The 17,569-nt window shown below is 41.7% G+C and overlaps 1 protein-coding gene across 1 annotated transcript in view; it reads left to right on the top strand.

The window, feature by feature from the left end:
* The first annotated feature begins 7,552 nt into the window (after window positions 1-7,552).
* Window positions 7,553-17,569, top strand: part of Chsy1 (chondroitin sulfate synthase 1) — a 71,260-nt gene continuing 61,243 nt past the window's right edge. The window contains exon 1 of the mRNA XM_026394712.2: window positions 7,553-7,884. Coding sequence (XP_026250497.1) covers window positions 7,553-7,884 — 332 coding nt within the window. The remainder of the gene's footprint in view (window positions 7,885-17,569) is intronic.

Genomic DNA, 17,569 nt, shown 5'->3' with positions numbered 1-17,569 from the left:
ATTAAAGGAATACAAAAACAAATCAGCCCATTCCCAGAAACATACTGCGCTCCTCCAGAGGATGGACGCCTTGCGCCATCCACCTCAGTAGGGCCTTGCCATTGCCTGAGTCAGGGGAGGGGCGCAGCAGGTGGTACTGGGTATTGAATCTAGGGGTACTCTACCACTGATCTCTACCCCTAGTTCTTTTTATTTTTATTTTGGGACATGGTGTCCCTAGGTTTCTGATGCTGGCATTGAACTTGCAATTCTTCTGCCTCAAACTCCCAAGTCTCTGGGATTAAAAGCATGCGCCACTGTTGCTTGCCTAAACCTCCCAATTTTTCACAGCCATGTAATGCTTATTTGGAAACTCAAAATTTTTGTAGTGAGGCTGGGCATGGTGGAACATGCCTGTAATCCCAGTTATTTAGGAGGCTGAAGCAGGGATTGCAATTTCAAAGCCAGCCTGGGCACTTAGTGAGACCCTGTCTCAAAATAAAATTTAACAAAAACTGGGAGTATAACTCAGTGGTGGAGTGGTTCAATCCATGTATTAAAAAATATGCAGCAATGACCTGCAGACAACCTTTCCTGTATGAAAGTTGCATCTTGTGGTCCTAGACTAGTGAAGGAAGACAAAACTTCTCAAGAAGCATCCACAGCCATATACAATAAGCTTAGATGGGCTGATATTTTGCAGGTGTTGGGAGATCACTGGCCCATCTATCACATGAAAGAAGAGATCCATGGCTATCATACCAATCTGGGCATCAGGATCACTTGGTGTGCTTGTTAAACCTGCAGAAGTCAGCCCTACTTTTCCAACATCATTCAGTTTCATGATGCAAAGAGCAGATTCCAGTTCACAGGGGTTTTTTTGAGGCAAAGTCTCACTAAGTTGCTTAGAGACTTGCTAAGTTGCTGAAGCTGGCCTCTAAACTTACCATCCTCCTACTTCAGTCTCCTGAGTTGCTGGGATTACAGGTGTGTGCCAATTGCCCAAGTCAGTTCAGTTTTTTAGCTCAACTTTGTGTTTATCGCCAGATAAACACAAACTCAAAACCAGTATATAACATTGGAAAGTACTGGAGAAAGTGATAATTAGAAATAGGCTATTATTAACCATAAAATAAAGTGTCTGATCTCTTTTGAGTCCAAGATTAAAGAAATCCTCACTTAACAAGAACAGATATATACCACGAGAGGGCGCCATTGTCACAAGGTTCTAGCACTGTCCTGACCCAACCCTTTTTCAATGTACTATCCTAACAAATTTTGAAAGATTAAAAAAAAAAAATGTTTAAGGGTTAAAAGGGGGAAAATAATAAGACACACAGATGGGGAAGGTGGATAGAACACTTTCCTAGTGTGCACAAGGACCTGGGTTTGATCCTTAGCACCAGGAAAAAAAGACAAGAAAAAAAAAAAAGACTACCATAAATCCTTAGGCTTATGGAAGGCCCGAGAATAAAAACAAGGAGGAGCAAATATTAAATAAATAGAGAAATAGATTCTAAGTACATTTATCCAAAGTAGTGTTTGGGACCTAAGTGTTTGTGTATTTGTTTTTTTTTAAATATATAGTAATATTTTGGAGATGGGGCTAAATTCATTTATGCTTCTATACAATATTTTAAATAATTTTGTACATAAAACAAAGCTTAATGTTATGGAACTTTTAATTTGTAGCCCTATTTCAGCTCTCAAAAAGTTTCAGATTTTGTAACATTTTGGATTTTGGATATTTGAATTAGGGATGCTCAACCCATATAGGCATTTTGATTATTCAAGAGGGCTCTTACTATTCAAGGGGGCTCCATGCTTGAAAATGCCTAACAATGACATATTAAGAAAACTATGAAACAAAACTTTAAATTATTTCTCTGAAACTTCATTTTTAATTAGCTATTGAGGGGCGAGAGACAAAACTTGAAATAAAGTATTATGGAGATACTTGCTTAGACTCTGATGCATTCTGGGCTCCTTGGCTGTGGCTGGTGACAGCACTCACTATGTGGCTCACTGACTTCATTTCTTTTGTCCTCAGTGTCCACTTCTGTAATATAAAACAGCTGTCAGATAGAATCTGTGATCTTAATGATCTAAACTGTTAATATTTTGGAAATCTGTTGTGTGGAAAAATTGGTATCATTTTGTCTTTGTTGGCTTAAGTAATACAAGCACATATTAAAAAAAAAAAAGCAAAACTGATGTTTAAAAATACTAATTGGAAGATCTCATTCACATCTTTCCTTCAAACACTCCCCGCACCCCATTCCCCCTGGCTCCTCATAGATCCTCAGTTTGTTAGACGTCCATCTAGTATTTTGTTATAAAAACACTAGCAACATTCTTATTGGTTTTTGTTTTTCAGTATGGGGATTTACACTGAGCCACATCCCAGCCCTTTTTATTTTTTGAGACAGGGTTTCACTAAGTTGCTTAGGGCCTCACTAAATTGCTGAGGCAGGCCTCCAACTTGTGATCCTCCTGCCTGAGCCTCCTGAGTTGATGGGATTACAGGGGTGTGCCACCATGCCTGGATGAAAGCATTCTTCTTCTTCCCCTTTATTTTTCACCATCTTGCTATAGAGAGAACCTGCTCACTTTGTTTTACAGCTGCAGAACACAGACTGCCCCAGTTTACAATGGTTTACTAAAGATTTTTGATTTTATGATGGGGCAAAAGTGATGTTTTCAATGGGAACTCTAGTTTGAATTTTGAATTTGGACTTTTTCCCATGCCAGTGATTTTGGTGCAGTCCTCTTTCCGGATGCTGGGAGCTGCTGTTTCCAGTCAGCCACACCATTAGAAGGGGAAACAAGTGATACTGCACAGTGCGCCACATTGTTAAGCTGTGAAGTCCTGTAGGTTAGGTGTATTCAATGCATTTTCCACCTATAATATTTTCAACCAATGATGGGATTTTTAGGATGTATCTTCTTCATAAATAGAGAAACACCTGCATTTCATTTTCCAAAGGCTAGTCCATAGTTTGTTTATTCATTCCACACACAATCACAGAGAACAACCTTGTACAAGTGTCATTTTGTACTGGTATGGCTGGAGGATAAATTCTCAGAAGTGGGCTCTAAATTTAATGCACTTGAAATTGCTAATGATGATAAAATGCCCTCCAAACAAGTTGTACAGACTGCATGACAGAATGCTTCATCATACCTTTCTTAGTGTGAATTCCTAGAGAGCCCTTCATTGCCAGGCTGGCTAACAGCCCTTATCAACCATCAGATGAGTGATAAGAGTATTTATGACCCTAGTGCTGGCATGATATCGGAATAACAGGGTGTGCAAAGGATCAGGGAAGCACTGGGGGGTGATTTAATGGGTGCTATGATGAAATGTTCTTTTATCCTTGCATTTTACTTTAGGTGTTTGTGTATTTGAATTACTGCTGTCTCAATTAGTAGCTTAAACCTTCTTCTGCAGCTTGAATTCAAAGTGATTTGATGCTTCATTAAGCTTTGAGTAAAACAAAGAGGGTTTGAGCTACACATCTGGAATGTCTCTGCAAGACCTGACCCCGACTGTGGTTAGCCCTTAGATGGCCATGCTGGCCAGCTGACCAGCACCAGGGTTCAGGTGTGAAGGGTGGGGGGTGTCCTTCCTGTGGATGAAAGCTATGTCTTTGTGCAAACCCTCCAGCTGCAGAAATTCTGACCCTGCTGTAAAGATTAATGGCATTTCTTGGCAACAGATGGGAAAGTCAAACTTCTTTGTGACATAAGGATTAAGTCCTAGGCTAGAAGCAAACTGTTCCCGCACGTTATCTCACAAAGAACGATTAGGTTGTTTCCCAAGAGTGCCTGTGCTGGCGGCAGCCGTTTCTAGTTAGTAAGATTACATCTCACCCGGCCAGTGTGCAGAATTGTGCTCAATTTTTTCTTTCTGGCTCTGTCCTAATATAAATGTGCACATGCACACATACTTGTGTGAGAAACACACTGATGATGCACAAAGATGATAGGCAGAACAAGGAAGCATGAAACACTGAAGAATGTTCCAGAGAGAGAAGCCAGAGTAAAACCCATAATCACTTGCCCTTTCGTACCTCTGACTGGAAATGTTGCAACTAGAAGGAAAAATTGAAAAAATTAAAAAGGTAATGAGGATCTTGCCTGACAATTTAATAGCAATGTTAATAATGAAGCAAAATTTTATTGGGTTAATAGAGGTTAAGAGGTAATATTAGTAAAATGGTCATTACAGATAATCTTTGCAGGCAGTGAAGAGAACCTTCTGAAAGGATGGATTATTACAACTCTCAGAATTTCACTGTTTCTTAAAAGAGGCAGTCCTAAAAGTTTTTTTAAAAAAATTATTACCATTTTTTTCCAGGGACCCTCTTTTGAGGCTCAAGTCCAGACACTGAGTTTTTCAAGAAGCCCTTACAGGGAACTCTGTCAGTTGTTCAAGGCTTGCTGCCAATAAACAATTGAGGTATTTACCAAGAGTTTCCAAGAAATTGCTGCAAATTACACGAAATGTTATACCTGCAACAGGCATTCAATGTATTAGCAGCAGGGAAAAAAAAATGTATTTCGTGCGGGAACAAAGTTGCAATTTGTGAGAAAATGTTCAGTCATGTAGGTAGAGGTGAATTTTAATTATGTGTCAGAGAATCACAGACATGCAAACAGAAAGGAAGTAGATGATCCAACATTTTAAAATGAATTTCTCAATATCAGTCTAGACTCACTACCAGGAGACTTTAACTGGATCTGTTGGAAAGATCCGTTTAAAGAAAAGGAGAACTGTCAGACCCTGAAACTCTTTGAGCTTGGTTAAATGGGACTCTGTTTAGAAGTCAGAGCCCATCCCAGGCTCCTGATCCCCGCATCCAGTACCAGCCAGCCGCCTCTCAGGTGCCATTAGGAGTTTTCATGGAATATGCTCACAGTTCAGGTTTCCCTTGCATGTGGGCCTGTATCTGATTATGGTTAACTCCACTCCTATTTTGCGGTCAATGACCCCCAAAATAACAAAAAAGGTTCCCAGTGCTGTTAATCAAGAACCCAACAAACATCATTACACTTAATGGACTGTGGTGACACACCTACAAAATCTTAACAACCAGTCTTCTCCCTATCTTTAAAAATAAATTAATGTGAAGAAACTTGTGAGGAGCTTCCAAGGCCTCCACTATTGAACCTGTAGGTGAGGCCGAATGTGCACCTAGGAATCCAGGGATTTCTAGGAATTGGGAAGTTGTGGAAGACAAAATATTATTCCCTTCACATGTTTCTGTACTTTTTATTGGATTTTAGTTTAGGAGAGGAAATAAAGACATGTCCAAAGCAGGTTATGAAATCATTGACTATGTCATGAAATTGAATGTCTACAGGCCTGCAACTTGCCATATTTATGTCTTACTTAAATCATTTTGAATTATGGGGCTGTTGCTGAATTTGGGGGGCTCTGGTGACTCCCCAGCATTTGTGGTCTATAGTCTTACTGGAAACCTCTTTCGATGGTTTTTGAGCCTGTAATTCATGGTTGTATGTTCTGTATTTTTCTCAAGACCATTGCTGGAATCCTGTATTCACTGCATAATCGTATTTTATTTTTGGATGTGGATCACTTCTTGGGAGGGAGTGTGGGGAAGTGAGTAATGAACTATTTTTGACATAAATCACAGAAGTCTAAGAAAGTACTAGTACTCCAAAGAAGAAACAAGAGCGACCACCATTCGGTTAAAAAGAAAGTGCCTGCATTTCTCATAGCTTGGTATTTTAAACTATGTTAATATCTCAGTTATTTGGTCTTATTAGTAATGAAGAGAGACTCAATGATTATCCCCAAATATGCTTAGTTTCTGTCTCGAATTGCTGGGTTCACTTAATTAAATGAGAGCCCCTCAGGCCCAAGAAATACTTTGCTCTTGGGGCTGGGGTTGTGGCTTAGAGATAGAATGCTTGCCTAGCATGCATGAAGCACTGGGTTTGATCCTCAGCGCCACATAAAAACAAAATAAAGGTATTAAAAAAATACTTTGCTCTTAGAGAATTTCATTATGAAACCCCGATAATATATTGGCGACTAAGTACTGATACTTACAAACATTTGTTGAATTGTCACGTTCTCAGTTTGTTGCTTTAACTGAGTTTTCATAAAGGAAATGTATAAAATTTAAAGTCTAGCGTAGAGGAGCAGGTACCCCCAAATCTGTCTTCAGAAATCCAGGACCCTTTTTGTAGATTAACTATTAAAATATTGACAAAGACTCAGATGAACGATACTAATCAGCTATCTGCCCACTAGACTACAAATAATAGTAGTGGTTTGTTGCCCAGAGTATTAACATCTTCTGCCGTTTCTTCAACATCTACTAAATGCTAGTACTGTATGAAGAGCTTGCGCATAAAGTGTGGCTCCTTCCTTCCTCCCTCCCTTCTTTCTTTCAAGGTAACTGAATTCATGGTTAACTCTCCCAGCCTGCACGTCCCAAACGGCTCCCCAGCTGTTGATTCTATACGTGCCGGTTCCTGCCCACAGGACGGCGGGAACAAAGATACAGTGTGGATGGGGCGACGCAGGCAAAGGAGCAGGGAGGTCAGCCGGGCTGACGGGCAGGGCGCGGCAGTGGGGTTTATCCGAGGACAGTGTAGGAGCGAGGAACGTGCGGTTCGTGTAGTTTGGGGCCAAGAAGCCCCTTCTGCAAAACTCGCCCTGGAGATGTCCATTAGCGACGCCCAGGTGCGCAGAGGGACTGCCCGCGGTGGCGCCCACGGAGGCGAGTTCTCCCACCCGGCGCAGTCAGCCTGCGGGCCGGCGGGGGCGTGGCCGCCGGCGCGGATAACGGGCTGCTGGAGCCGGCGTTTGAATAGGCCTGCAGCTCTAGGGCAGACGCGGCCCCACGCCCCCTCCGCCCGGCCGCAAACCGCACCGGCGGGCGGGGCACGTGGGCTTTTTTAATTTTTTTTTTTGATCAAACTTTGGCCACGTGAACCGCCCCCCATTCACTTTTGCGCCAATCGCTCGGCGCGGACGGATCCCGAGAGGGGCCACGGTTCGCAGCCGCCGGAGCCGCTTCATAACGCGCTGTGCGTGACGTGAGGGGCTTCTGTTGCAATGGCGAGTTAAGCCGGAGGATGTGCAGCTGCGACGGCGGCGTCGGCCACGAAGAGGACGGGGGCGGGCGCAGCACAATCCGAGCAGAGCCAGCCGGGGGACGCGAGCTGGGCGGGACAGGGGCTCTGGCCCGGCTGCCACTGCTATCGCCGTCGCGCTGGCCCCGCGCCTCCGCGCGCGAGCGGGAGGAGCCGCCGCCGCCTAGCTCCCGAGCCGCCGCCGGCGCGCTCCGGGCATGGTCCCCTCTTAAAGGCGCAGGCCGCGGCGGTGGGGGCGGGCGTGCGGAACAAAGCGCCGGCGCGGGGCCTGCGGGCGGCTCGGGGGCCGCGATGGGCGCGGCGGGCCCGCGGCGGCCGCGGCGCTGCCCGGGCCGGGCCTCGCGGCGCTAGGACGGGCTGGCCTCCGCAGGCGGGGGCGGCGGGCTGAGGGCGCGGGGAGCCTCGGCGGCGGCAGCGGCCCTGCGGGCGGAGTGGCGCGGGAATGGCCGCGCGCGGCCGGCGCGCCTGGCTCAGCGTGCTGCTCGGGCTCGTGCTGGGCTTCGTGCTGGCCTCGCGGCTTGTCCTGCCCCGTGCTTCGGAGCTGAAGCGAGCGGGTCCGCGGCGCCGCACCAGCCTCGAGGGCTGCCGGCCCGGGCAGGCGGCGGCGGCGGCGGCAGCGTCCCAGGCCGGTGGAGTGCGCGGCAATGCTCGGGGGGCGCAGCTGTGGCTGCACGGCTCGGCCCCGGATGGTGGCCCGCGCGACAGGAACTTTCTCTTCGTGGGAGTTATGACTGCCCAGAAATACCTGCAGACCCGCGCTGTGGCTGCCTACAGGTGAGCCCTTTCTTTCTGGGTACAGCCTCCCGCATTCTGCATCCAGGTGCGCCACATTACCTGTTCAGTGGCTCCTGCCCTTGTCTAGACTCGAGGCTCCCAGACTTTTTGGAGGATCCAGGTGTTCTTCTCAGGAGATGACCGACATTGGCAGCTGATGTCATGAGCGGCGGGATAGCGAGCACAAGGCTCAGGAGCCCTGCTCTGGGGTCGGATGGACTAGGATGACTCTGTGGGTGTGCCTCGTCCTAACCTTTTGCAAGGCACTTCAGCTTTCCGTGTCCAAGCTTCCTCCTTTGTTAAATGGGCCTGACTAAATGCGTCTGTCTCTTGAGGTTGTAGGTTGTAGGAAAATTCATAGCCCAGTACCTGTGGTAGTGGTGGCAAGTGAGGTTATAATTTGATTCTCTAAAATGAGCACATTTGCTCTTGCACAGCTAGAGCTCATATAAGTTAATCTGGCTAGAGATTTTCCATAGCATACTTCTAGATTTCACAGTTGAAGGCACTCCGGTGAACGAAAGGGGGTGCCCACTGTGCACTTGACCACACCGGTCTGAAAAGCAGAGAGAAAAAGAACTTTGGAGAAAAAAAATAATTTCCCATGATAGATTCCGTGGAAGGCAGCATTCCCGCGTTCTTTAGCTCATCAGTTATGGTACATGAATGTTATCCAGTAACTGAAGCCTAGTTGGCTAAATGAGTCATAAAAGTGGCTGTAGTCATGTTAAGGATTAACAAAGGGATTAGCCAAAGCAGTCTTTAGAAAGGAGATGATGATTTTGGAATGGCCGGCATGGTTAGAATCAGATTTGTAGTGGAGTGAATTTAAAGTAGGAGAGGGATGTACACTCAGTAAAGGGATTTGGTGGAAACTTTATGTGTGAAATATAGAAAACACTGGAGTTCATCAGGCCACAAAAACAAGCCAGTGTCAGGAATGATTTTAGAGCTCGAATGTTTTGGGAATGAACTTTTAGATCAGTCAGTACTGAACAAGGCTATAATAGTTGCCGGGGGTTTTGTTATGTTTTTTTTTTTTCTTTTTCTTTTTTTTTTTTCTGTTTTAAATGCCTTTGTAACTTCAGCTTTTAAATCCAGTACTGCTCTTTTATGTTTTCAAGCATTAGATATTGTAATGGGACTAGCATATACAGATCTTTCCTTCCTTTTAAAGGAGGAAGTATTGAGAAACAAGGTCAAAGAGCTTGACTGCCCTTTGAATGACTTAATCCCCATTCCTACATGTTTCCATTATCTTGTTGAAGTCCAGACTCCACATTCTGCCAGGAATAGTTCTGAGCAGATGAAAAGCTTCAAATTTAGGTATTGTACCACAAAAATGGAATCCCAATTAGAATGTTATACTCCATATATGTGTAATACATCAAAATATAGTCTATTGTCATGTATATCTAAATAGAACAAGTAAAAAGAATTTAGGTGTTATAACTATAGACTAATACATCAGTTTGGGAGCTATCAGATCAGGTTCTCTTCTAGGTGTACCATGATTTACTTGGGGTTTTATACTCTTTGTCCAGAGAAACATCCACATCAGAAATTGGTGAGTCCACATGACTACAGTTTGATGGCTGACCATGTGAAATCACAGTTCTAGGGACAATTACCATAGTAGTTTGTCCGATGCCCCCAATAAATACCAGCATACTCAAAATGTAATGCAATCCAGAATTACTAGTTTACCCTCCATGATAGTTTCCCAAAGTCCATGCTTGACATTCTGACTTTTGGTTTCTTGTCCACATCTCCTACCTCCTTTTTGTTTAAAACACACACACACACACACACACACATTAAGATTTTGTTTATTTTCTTATAGGCAGTTGGGGAAAGTAAAAACACAGTTTGCCCTCTGGCCAGGGTTCTTCCTTCTTTGAGATATCTGCTTTTCTGAGAAATGAAGACCCCTACCAGAGGTTTGCAGTCATTCCTTCAACTTTCTTGCATAGCTTTTATTTCTCTAATTTGAAAAACTCGGCATACTTGGAGTCTAAGGGTGGGCCTACCTTACCAGTTAGAGTGTCTGCCCCTCCTGTCTACCCTGTGTTTAGATTGGCTTCAGGAGATGGCACAAGACAATTTTAGCCTTAAGGAACTTTCAGGGAAGGCCTGAATTGGGATGGAGTTTATAGGGTGTAACTTATGATTACAGTTTTGCTGTGCTTTGTAGGCCAAAAGTCCACACTGAACTCTTAAATTGGAAATTCCATGTACAGATTTGTATGTTAAGTAGACTTGAATCTCGAGTCTTCTAATGCAAGGTGAAATCATAGTTGCAACTGGGTGTGCTCAGTTTTATATTTCTTCTGGAAAGCAAATTTATTCTTAATCTCAGGAAAAAAATTTCACTTTTCTTTTTAAACCTGTTGTTTACCTTATGGATGAAGGAGATGCTAACACTTTTAGTAAGAGGGTAGTGTGTTGTAAGATACTGAAAGTGTCAAAATTTAGGTTTAGAAACTAGTAGTTTCTCTTCTTTCCAAGAACTGTTTGAAATCTATGGAAGATCTAAAAATCTCTTGAGATATTCAAGAAGATATGCCTGTCTGCACTAAAGTTACTGCATCTTAATGATAAAACAACCTCGTCCTTACATACTTTACTTTCTAGACCTGCCAAATGCTTGTAGTAAGGGTAGGTACCACCAAGAGATGGCAGGGCAGTGATAGCTAGCAGCAGACAAAATATTGAATTTAAACAGGAGGCAAAATAAAACTCGAAGTGTAGTAGATCAGAGACCAGCCAGATCTGACTTCTATAGACTATGACTAGAGACATAGCATTTGGATTCATAGGAGTATTCTTGGTTCATCAAAATGTTCAGTTGCACTTTGGATTCGTCCCTTTGTAAAGCAAATACATACATGGCCCCTGTGGATCTAGACTCGCTGAGGTTGGGGACATAACAGTACAGATGCTTGTTCCAGGGGGAGGGACAGACACTAAAAAGAAGGTTTCAGCTAGTGGTGGGCACTGTGGAGAAAATAGAACAGGTAAGGGCAGGGCTGGGAGGTGCCCTGTCTATATTAGGTAGTTGGGGAAGGCTTTAGAAAAAGTGGCATTTAGGCCATTTGGTTTGATAATGAGGAACAGGTTGTCTGAATATCATTGACGAGCATGTGAGGCAAAGGGAAGAACTGTTAAGATCCAAGGCAGGAAATAGTTTGGAAAGGAACCCAAACATGGCCGGTAAAAGAAAGGGAAATGGGCTTACAGAGTCCAGTCTTTCAGAATTTTATTCTAAGTGAATGAAAAAGCCACTCAAGCATTTAAGCAGGGAAAAGGGTGAGTAGTTGGGATTCTGCAAATAAACAGAAAATAATTTATTTTGACTCATCTACAAAGTTATTTGTATTCTAGGTAATTTCACTTTAAAATACTATGATTCCCCCAAAATAATTTATTGTGCTGATTATCAGCATGTTGTGGGAATGCCTTGTTCGGCATGTCTTGAGTTACCAACTGCAATCCAAATTTTCTCCATTTTTAAAAATTTCTTAATATGTTCTTTGATAAATGGAGGTTAACTGTTTATGCAATTCAGTCTGTCTTTCCCTGATTTTATAACTCCTTCCTTAAGTTCTGAAAACTATTATCCTAGGGAGATTTGAAAAGGTAATATTTTTTTTTTCTAATGCTAGAAAGGATACAAGTCATCTCCACTTCATTTTTTTCCTTCCACATGGTATATTGTCTGAGCACCATGTGTTGAGTAAGCTCTCATTTCCCAACCAATTTGAAATACCATCTTCATCATATTCAAAATTCTTGGGTATTGTTTTGGACTTCCTCTTTTGTTTTATTGATATTTTTTGTCTATTCTTATGCCAGTACCACCCATTAAAATTATTTGAGGTTGAATAATATTTTAATATCCGGTAGGCAAAGTCCCTTTTGTTTGTCATCTGTTTCAGACGTTTCTTGGCTACACTTACATGTTCTTGCTGGGGGAGTTGTGTACATATTTTTATTTTTTGTCAAAGTTTTGATTAAAAAAATAGCATACACATTTAGTTGTTTAGTTCATTTAAATCTCAGAACACTGAGCTAATCCAATACTTCTTATTTGTCTTGGTTCTTACTTCTCCTGGGCCTGATGGGCAACAGTTTGCTTCTTTCTTTCTCAGAAGAAAGACTTGGTTCCCTTCTTTGCCTAAGAGTGATAAAGGGTACCTATAAAGATTAGCATCCGTCTGTAGGGGACTGTGGGGAAGAAAAGGTGAGAAACACCAGCTGTGGATGCAGGACTCTTATTTCAAGGTACTATTGTATCAGTTAATGACTTCTTCCCAATACTTTGAAAGAAGGCAGACTGTTCCTTTTACCAACCCTAATGAACTGCTCCTCTTTTATATATCTCAGAGTTCATTTCCTTATTTTTTGAGCTAAGCCCACCATGTTTCTCTTGAACCAGTTTAGAGCAGTACTCACTTTCTTAGATGCAGTTCTGTTTGGCAGACATTTATATGGAAGGTTTTTACATATAAAATCAAATAACTTCTAAGTGAACTTTTGCAGCACAATCCATTTCAAGTGTGTATTACCTGTAGAAAAAGACTAGTGAAAAATGTGGTCCTGAAAATGAGGGTAGTTTTAAATATCATGATTTGAGATCTTGTTGTCTCCGATTGGAATATTCCAAGCATAGCCATGGTTGTGTTCTCATCATATGGCAGTTTGACTTTTCCCTGTCCATGAGTTAAGGTGCTAGTTATTAAAAGTAGATTACCAGTGCTGGGCTTCAATCCGTACAGAATTTAGTTCAGGAAAGGAAATGAATGATGATGGATGATGAGGGAGGTGCCTGAACGAATTACTGGGGGGTACAGAAGAAAGAGGCTTACACTGCATGAAGAGGATCAGGGCAGTCTCACCCACACTCCCACCCTTTCTTTCCTGCGGAATCTTGAAGGATGAGTAGGAGTTTTTGAGACAGAATAGTATGTTTCCTAAAACATGAAATATGAAGAAATAATGAAATGATGGATGAGAAAGGGACAGTTCATTGGAGTTGAGCTGTGAGCTGTGGGTGACGGAGTAGCAGGCAGGGACATTCAGGGCCAGGCTAAGGAATTGGGTTTTGTGGTATGGGTGTCCAGAGCTATTGGTGGTATTTCAGCGGAGAGTAGCTTGGTGTGTTTGGAGTTTCTGAAGATCAGTTGACAGCCTAACTATTTAGAGAATGGGCAAAAATCCAAAGACAAATTGTTATTTATTTGACGGGGTTGGGGGGTGATTGGCAGTATTTATCAAGAACTTTAAAATGCATCTCTCCAGAAATCTAGCAATTCATTTAGAAGTTTTCCAAAGGAAAATTTGAAATGTATGAAAAAGATATTTAAAGTACCTTAGATGTCCATCAGGAAGTTTAGATCATGATTAATTGAACTGATTTAATTGTATTGTGATCTATATTTCATACCATTAAGATGATGTGGGTCTGGGGCTTTGGCTTGGTAGTGGAGTGCCTGCCTACTATATACAAGGCCCTGGGTTCCATCCCCACCCAGCACTGAGAGAAAGGGAAAAGCAATGTGGCTGAAATATTTTTTTCAAAATGAAGAAGTTCAAAATATACTTGAGCACGACTGTGCTATGAAATAGTATAGGCAGCATGAGGCCCATTTCGTTTATAATCAAACTAAGATATTTGTGTAGTATAGAAAAGAAAGTGTAAAATAATATATACACCATGATGCTAAAAGACTTTTTTATATTCTATATATTCTAGTTGTTTTATAATTAGTAGTTGTTTGTAATAAAACTATATTGGAGTGGGGAGGAGTTGACAGCTCTTGGGAAGAACCATGAATTTGATTCCCCCCCACCCCCTGCCCCAGTACTGGAGGTTGAACCAAGGAGCATGCTGTATATACCATTGAGCTACATCTCCAGCCCTTTTAAATTGTTGGAGACAGGATCTTACTAAATTTCAGTTTAAATGTATTAAATTGGTCTGTCTGCCTTCTCAACTTAATGCATTGTCATTTTTGAAGCACTGACTGCCACCGCATTTATTTTGTATGTAAACAGATTTGTTTTGGATGATTAAAAGTAAGGGGCAGTTTACTCCTGCTTGATGTCAAGTTGGTGCTTGTGAACCAAAAACCTGAGAATTGTTGAACACTAGATATCAATGTCATGAATGTGTGATTTTTGTAAGTTGATCACAGGTGTAAATAAACTTGTGTCTATTACTGATGATAATGCCCCGAAAGAAGTGAGCAGGATTTTGAATAGTAAACAGATTTCAGAAGGTTATGTTTGAATCAGGTTTTCTGGCTGAGAGTAAAACCTGACCCCAACACTTAAGTTTTGCCTGGATTTATTGTCACCAAGCCAGACAGACAAAGGTCGGGTAGGAGTGGTTGAAGTGTGTGTAAGACTGCTCTCCTTATCTTTGATGGCTGTTTCCTCAGCCTTATCAGTGGCCCAGAGACTGGAAAAGAAATGTGGGTGATAATCTAGGTGACAAGTGTATGGGATAAGAAGCCAATAGGCTGGCCTTTGGGGGCTGTCGAGCTGTACCTGTTTGCATTCTGGCTTCCATGCTTATTAGCTTTATGATGCTGGGAAAGTTAGTTACTTAGATTTAGACCATAGTCTCAGCTTGTTGTGGATAATGATACTTCACATACCTCACAGAGTCCTTCTGAGTTTGAGTGAGTGTAATTCACTCTGTAATTGTTCAGTGAAAGGTAACTGTTGGCTGTGGATAAGCAGGCTGATTCAAGGTAGTGCCTCAATACTGATTTCAAAGGGGTCAGCTAGAATAAGTTCAGGGTGGTTTTTATTGTTTGCATTTAAACACTGATTCCCCCCCCCCCCCAGATTTGGAAACTTAAGTTTTGTTCATGTGTATCATCTTTTTCTCCGAAGAACAAAGGAAATTATATTTACTTGGGGCCAATTAGGAATGTAATCCAGAAAAACAATATTCAAGCAGGTTTGAAAATGTGCTCTTTGTTCATACATATCCCTTAGAGTTAGTTGTATGTTTACACTTTTAAGTGTACAGCAACATTTTACATGTTATACCAAGTATCTCTGCAATATTCCAAGTTCTGGAAATCTTTCAGGAGATCAGAATTTGCCTTCTGTCACTTACATTCTGAATTTATTTCTTATGTTTCAAGGAGGGTATATTTAAGGGGTGTTCCCATTGTTTGTTGTGAACCTGTGCTCCAAGAGCAGGTTACTCTTAACTCTTAATACTTTAGAGATGTCTTCTGGGGGAGTGCCCAGGCCACTGTTGAGATGGGAAGTTGTAATCTACCCTGCCAACAACTTGAGAAGAAAAATGCTGTTTAGTACTTGCTTTCCTTGGTATGTATTTTTTAGGATTGTCAGTAAAGAGCAAAAGTGATTTCGCATTTAAAATTATCTCTCCACTTATTCCAAAAAGACACGTCTTAAGGACAGTGAGTCAGTTAAAAGATTTTAAAAGAGGAAGCCACATACCCGGAAACCACATATTCAGAAGGGTGAAACTGTAAGTACATTTGATGCAGAGCTTCTGCTATTGGCTGAAGACAGAAATAATGGACTGAATAATGCTGGCAATGTCTGGTTGAGGGCACACCTTCAGTCCTAGGAGAGGCCTTAGTGAATCAGCTTTCAGCCTGGGAGTGTCTGTAAGGCCTTTTGGTGATCTGACTGGCAATAAAAAGCACACAGTCTGTGTTTTGGGGGAAGGGGGGTGAGGTGGGGTTGAAGTGAGATTGCTCCTCCATGAAACCATTCTTTCTATACAGATATTCCCTATATTTGTTCTGCTTTCTTGCCATGGACCTGGGCGGGGGGAGGAATTTCCCAAGTCTTAGTATCTGAAATAGTTTTTACACTTAACCCAGAACAATAGGACACCGACTTGTGACTTTGGGTTGCCAGCTGGAACCAGAAGTCTGGAAAGCTTATAGCTGAATTTGGGCCTGCCATTGGCACTTGCACAGGTCATGTCATGGCACTCAGGTCTCAGCGTGTGAGCTAACCGCAGTTTGAGTGGGTACCCTGAGAGTCCCCTGACTGATCCAGGGTTGTCCTGGGTGTAGAGTTGGGCCAGGCAGCTCCTACAGTGATTTTGCCCTTTATGCCTTGCTCTGGGTTTCCTACTCTTGTTTTTCTTTAGCTTCATTTTCTTGTTCCCTTTTTCTCTTAAATTTTGTCTGTCATAAATCCTCTCTGAAACAGGGAAGAATATATGTACACTTAATTCCTAGTATCCAAATTTTCTACAAGGGAACACCCGTGTTCTCCCTTCATTCTTTGACCTCAACTTCTAAAATTATTTTACACTTGAACGTAACCAAAAGGCCAAGAAGCCCTATCTGAGGTGATTTTTTTTCATGAGTCCTTTTAGACTTGCCACTCTGTAAATTGCAAATGACATGCTTAATAATGGTTTTGGGGAACTTGAAACTAACTCTCACAGCATTTTTAAAATAAAAATCAATATAACTGTTTAAGTTTAGAAACTTTAAAACAAAGAACTCAATTTTACTGTTTTTCTTTTAAGTTTTTGCCTGTTGGATAAAGAAAGGTTTTTATTACAAAAGTAAAATTTTCTGTTGTCCTTATCTTTTGGTTTCTTTATTTGCTTGTTAGCCCAAAGCTTTCCTCCAGGTAATTTTTTTCCCTAATTCTAAATATATGAATCAATTGAAAAAAAAAAAAAAAGAAAAGAAAATTCAGACTTTCTGGCCCCCTATCCAGAAATAACTGTAGTGACTATTTTGGAGTGGAGGTATATGTTATCTTATTTTTGTATGTATATATTTTTTCTTCTAGAAAGCCACATCAGAAATATATATGTATGTATGTATATATATATCTCCTGCTTTTTAAGCTGACCATATCTTATGATTATTTACCCAGGACAGTGGTTGTGCTATAGATGTAGTGTTACACAGAAATGAATTTTATGTAGTTTTCCCTAAAAATGTCATTTAATAGAAATGGAGAATATGATATCAAGTCCTCACAGGACACAGACATTCTAATAAGTTAGGATTAGGCCAGCAGCATTACTGAACTGTGATTTGACTTGGTGTAGGGGTAGTGGTTAGAGCCTAGAAGAATGTAGAAGTTGCTTGGCACTCTCAGATTTCAGTTGTCTTATCTGGGCTTTAGGAAGAGTTGGGTATCAGGCCATTGAAAATTGAACTATCTGGCAAGGGCCTTTGGAAATGTCCTGTTGTGTCAGTTAAGAACTGCTGGTAACAAATGTGTTGATAGTCAAGTTGCCATTTACTTGTGGAAACTACAGACCTTTGCCTATTTCTATTACAGAAGGAGGGCCAACTTGCTTGGTCAGCAACATTTCCTTAAATTCTTTGAAATTATTAATGTGCCCCTTCCCTCCCTAAGAGTAAATTATGAATTATGTTCCAGAACTTATTCACAGGTGGAGTTCTTTAAGGTAAAATTACCTAATTGAACAGATAACAATTTCTTAAGATTGGAGGGTTTACAAAGACTTCATGCTGAGAGATGTCCCTTAAAACACCATCATTTAGATCAGCAAAGAACAGCATGTTGTTTTTCTCTGGGTTACCTAAAAGAGAGCAGATAATAATTGGGTGGAGTTACTGTAGAGGGGCCTTTAAAGATGGTTGAAGATTAGATTATCTGTTTTTAAAATTAATTGTTTTCTCTTCTTGGG

This window comes from Urocitellus parryii, chromosome 6, assembly GCF_045843805.1.
Source record: "Urocitellus parryii isolate mUroPar1 chromosome 6, mUroPar1.hap1, whole genome shotgun sequence".
Taxonomy (NCBI): Eukaryota; Metazoa; Chordata; class Mammalia; order Rodentia; family Sciuridae; genus Urocitellus; species Urocitellus parryii.
The sequence above is the reverse complement of the archived record's forward strand: the minus strand, read 5'-3'. Positions and strand labels throughout refer to the sequence as shown.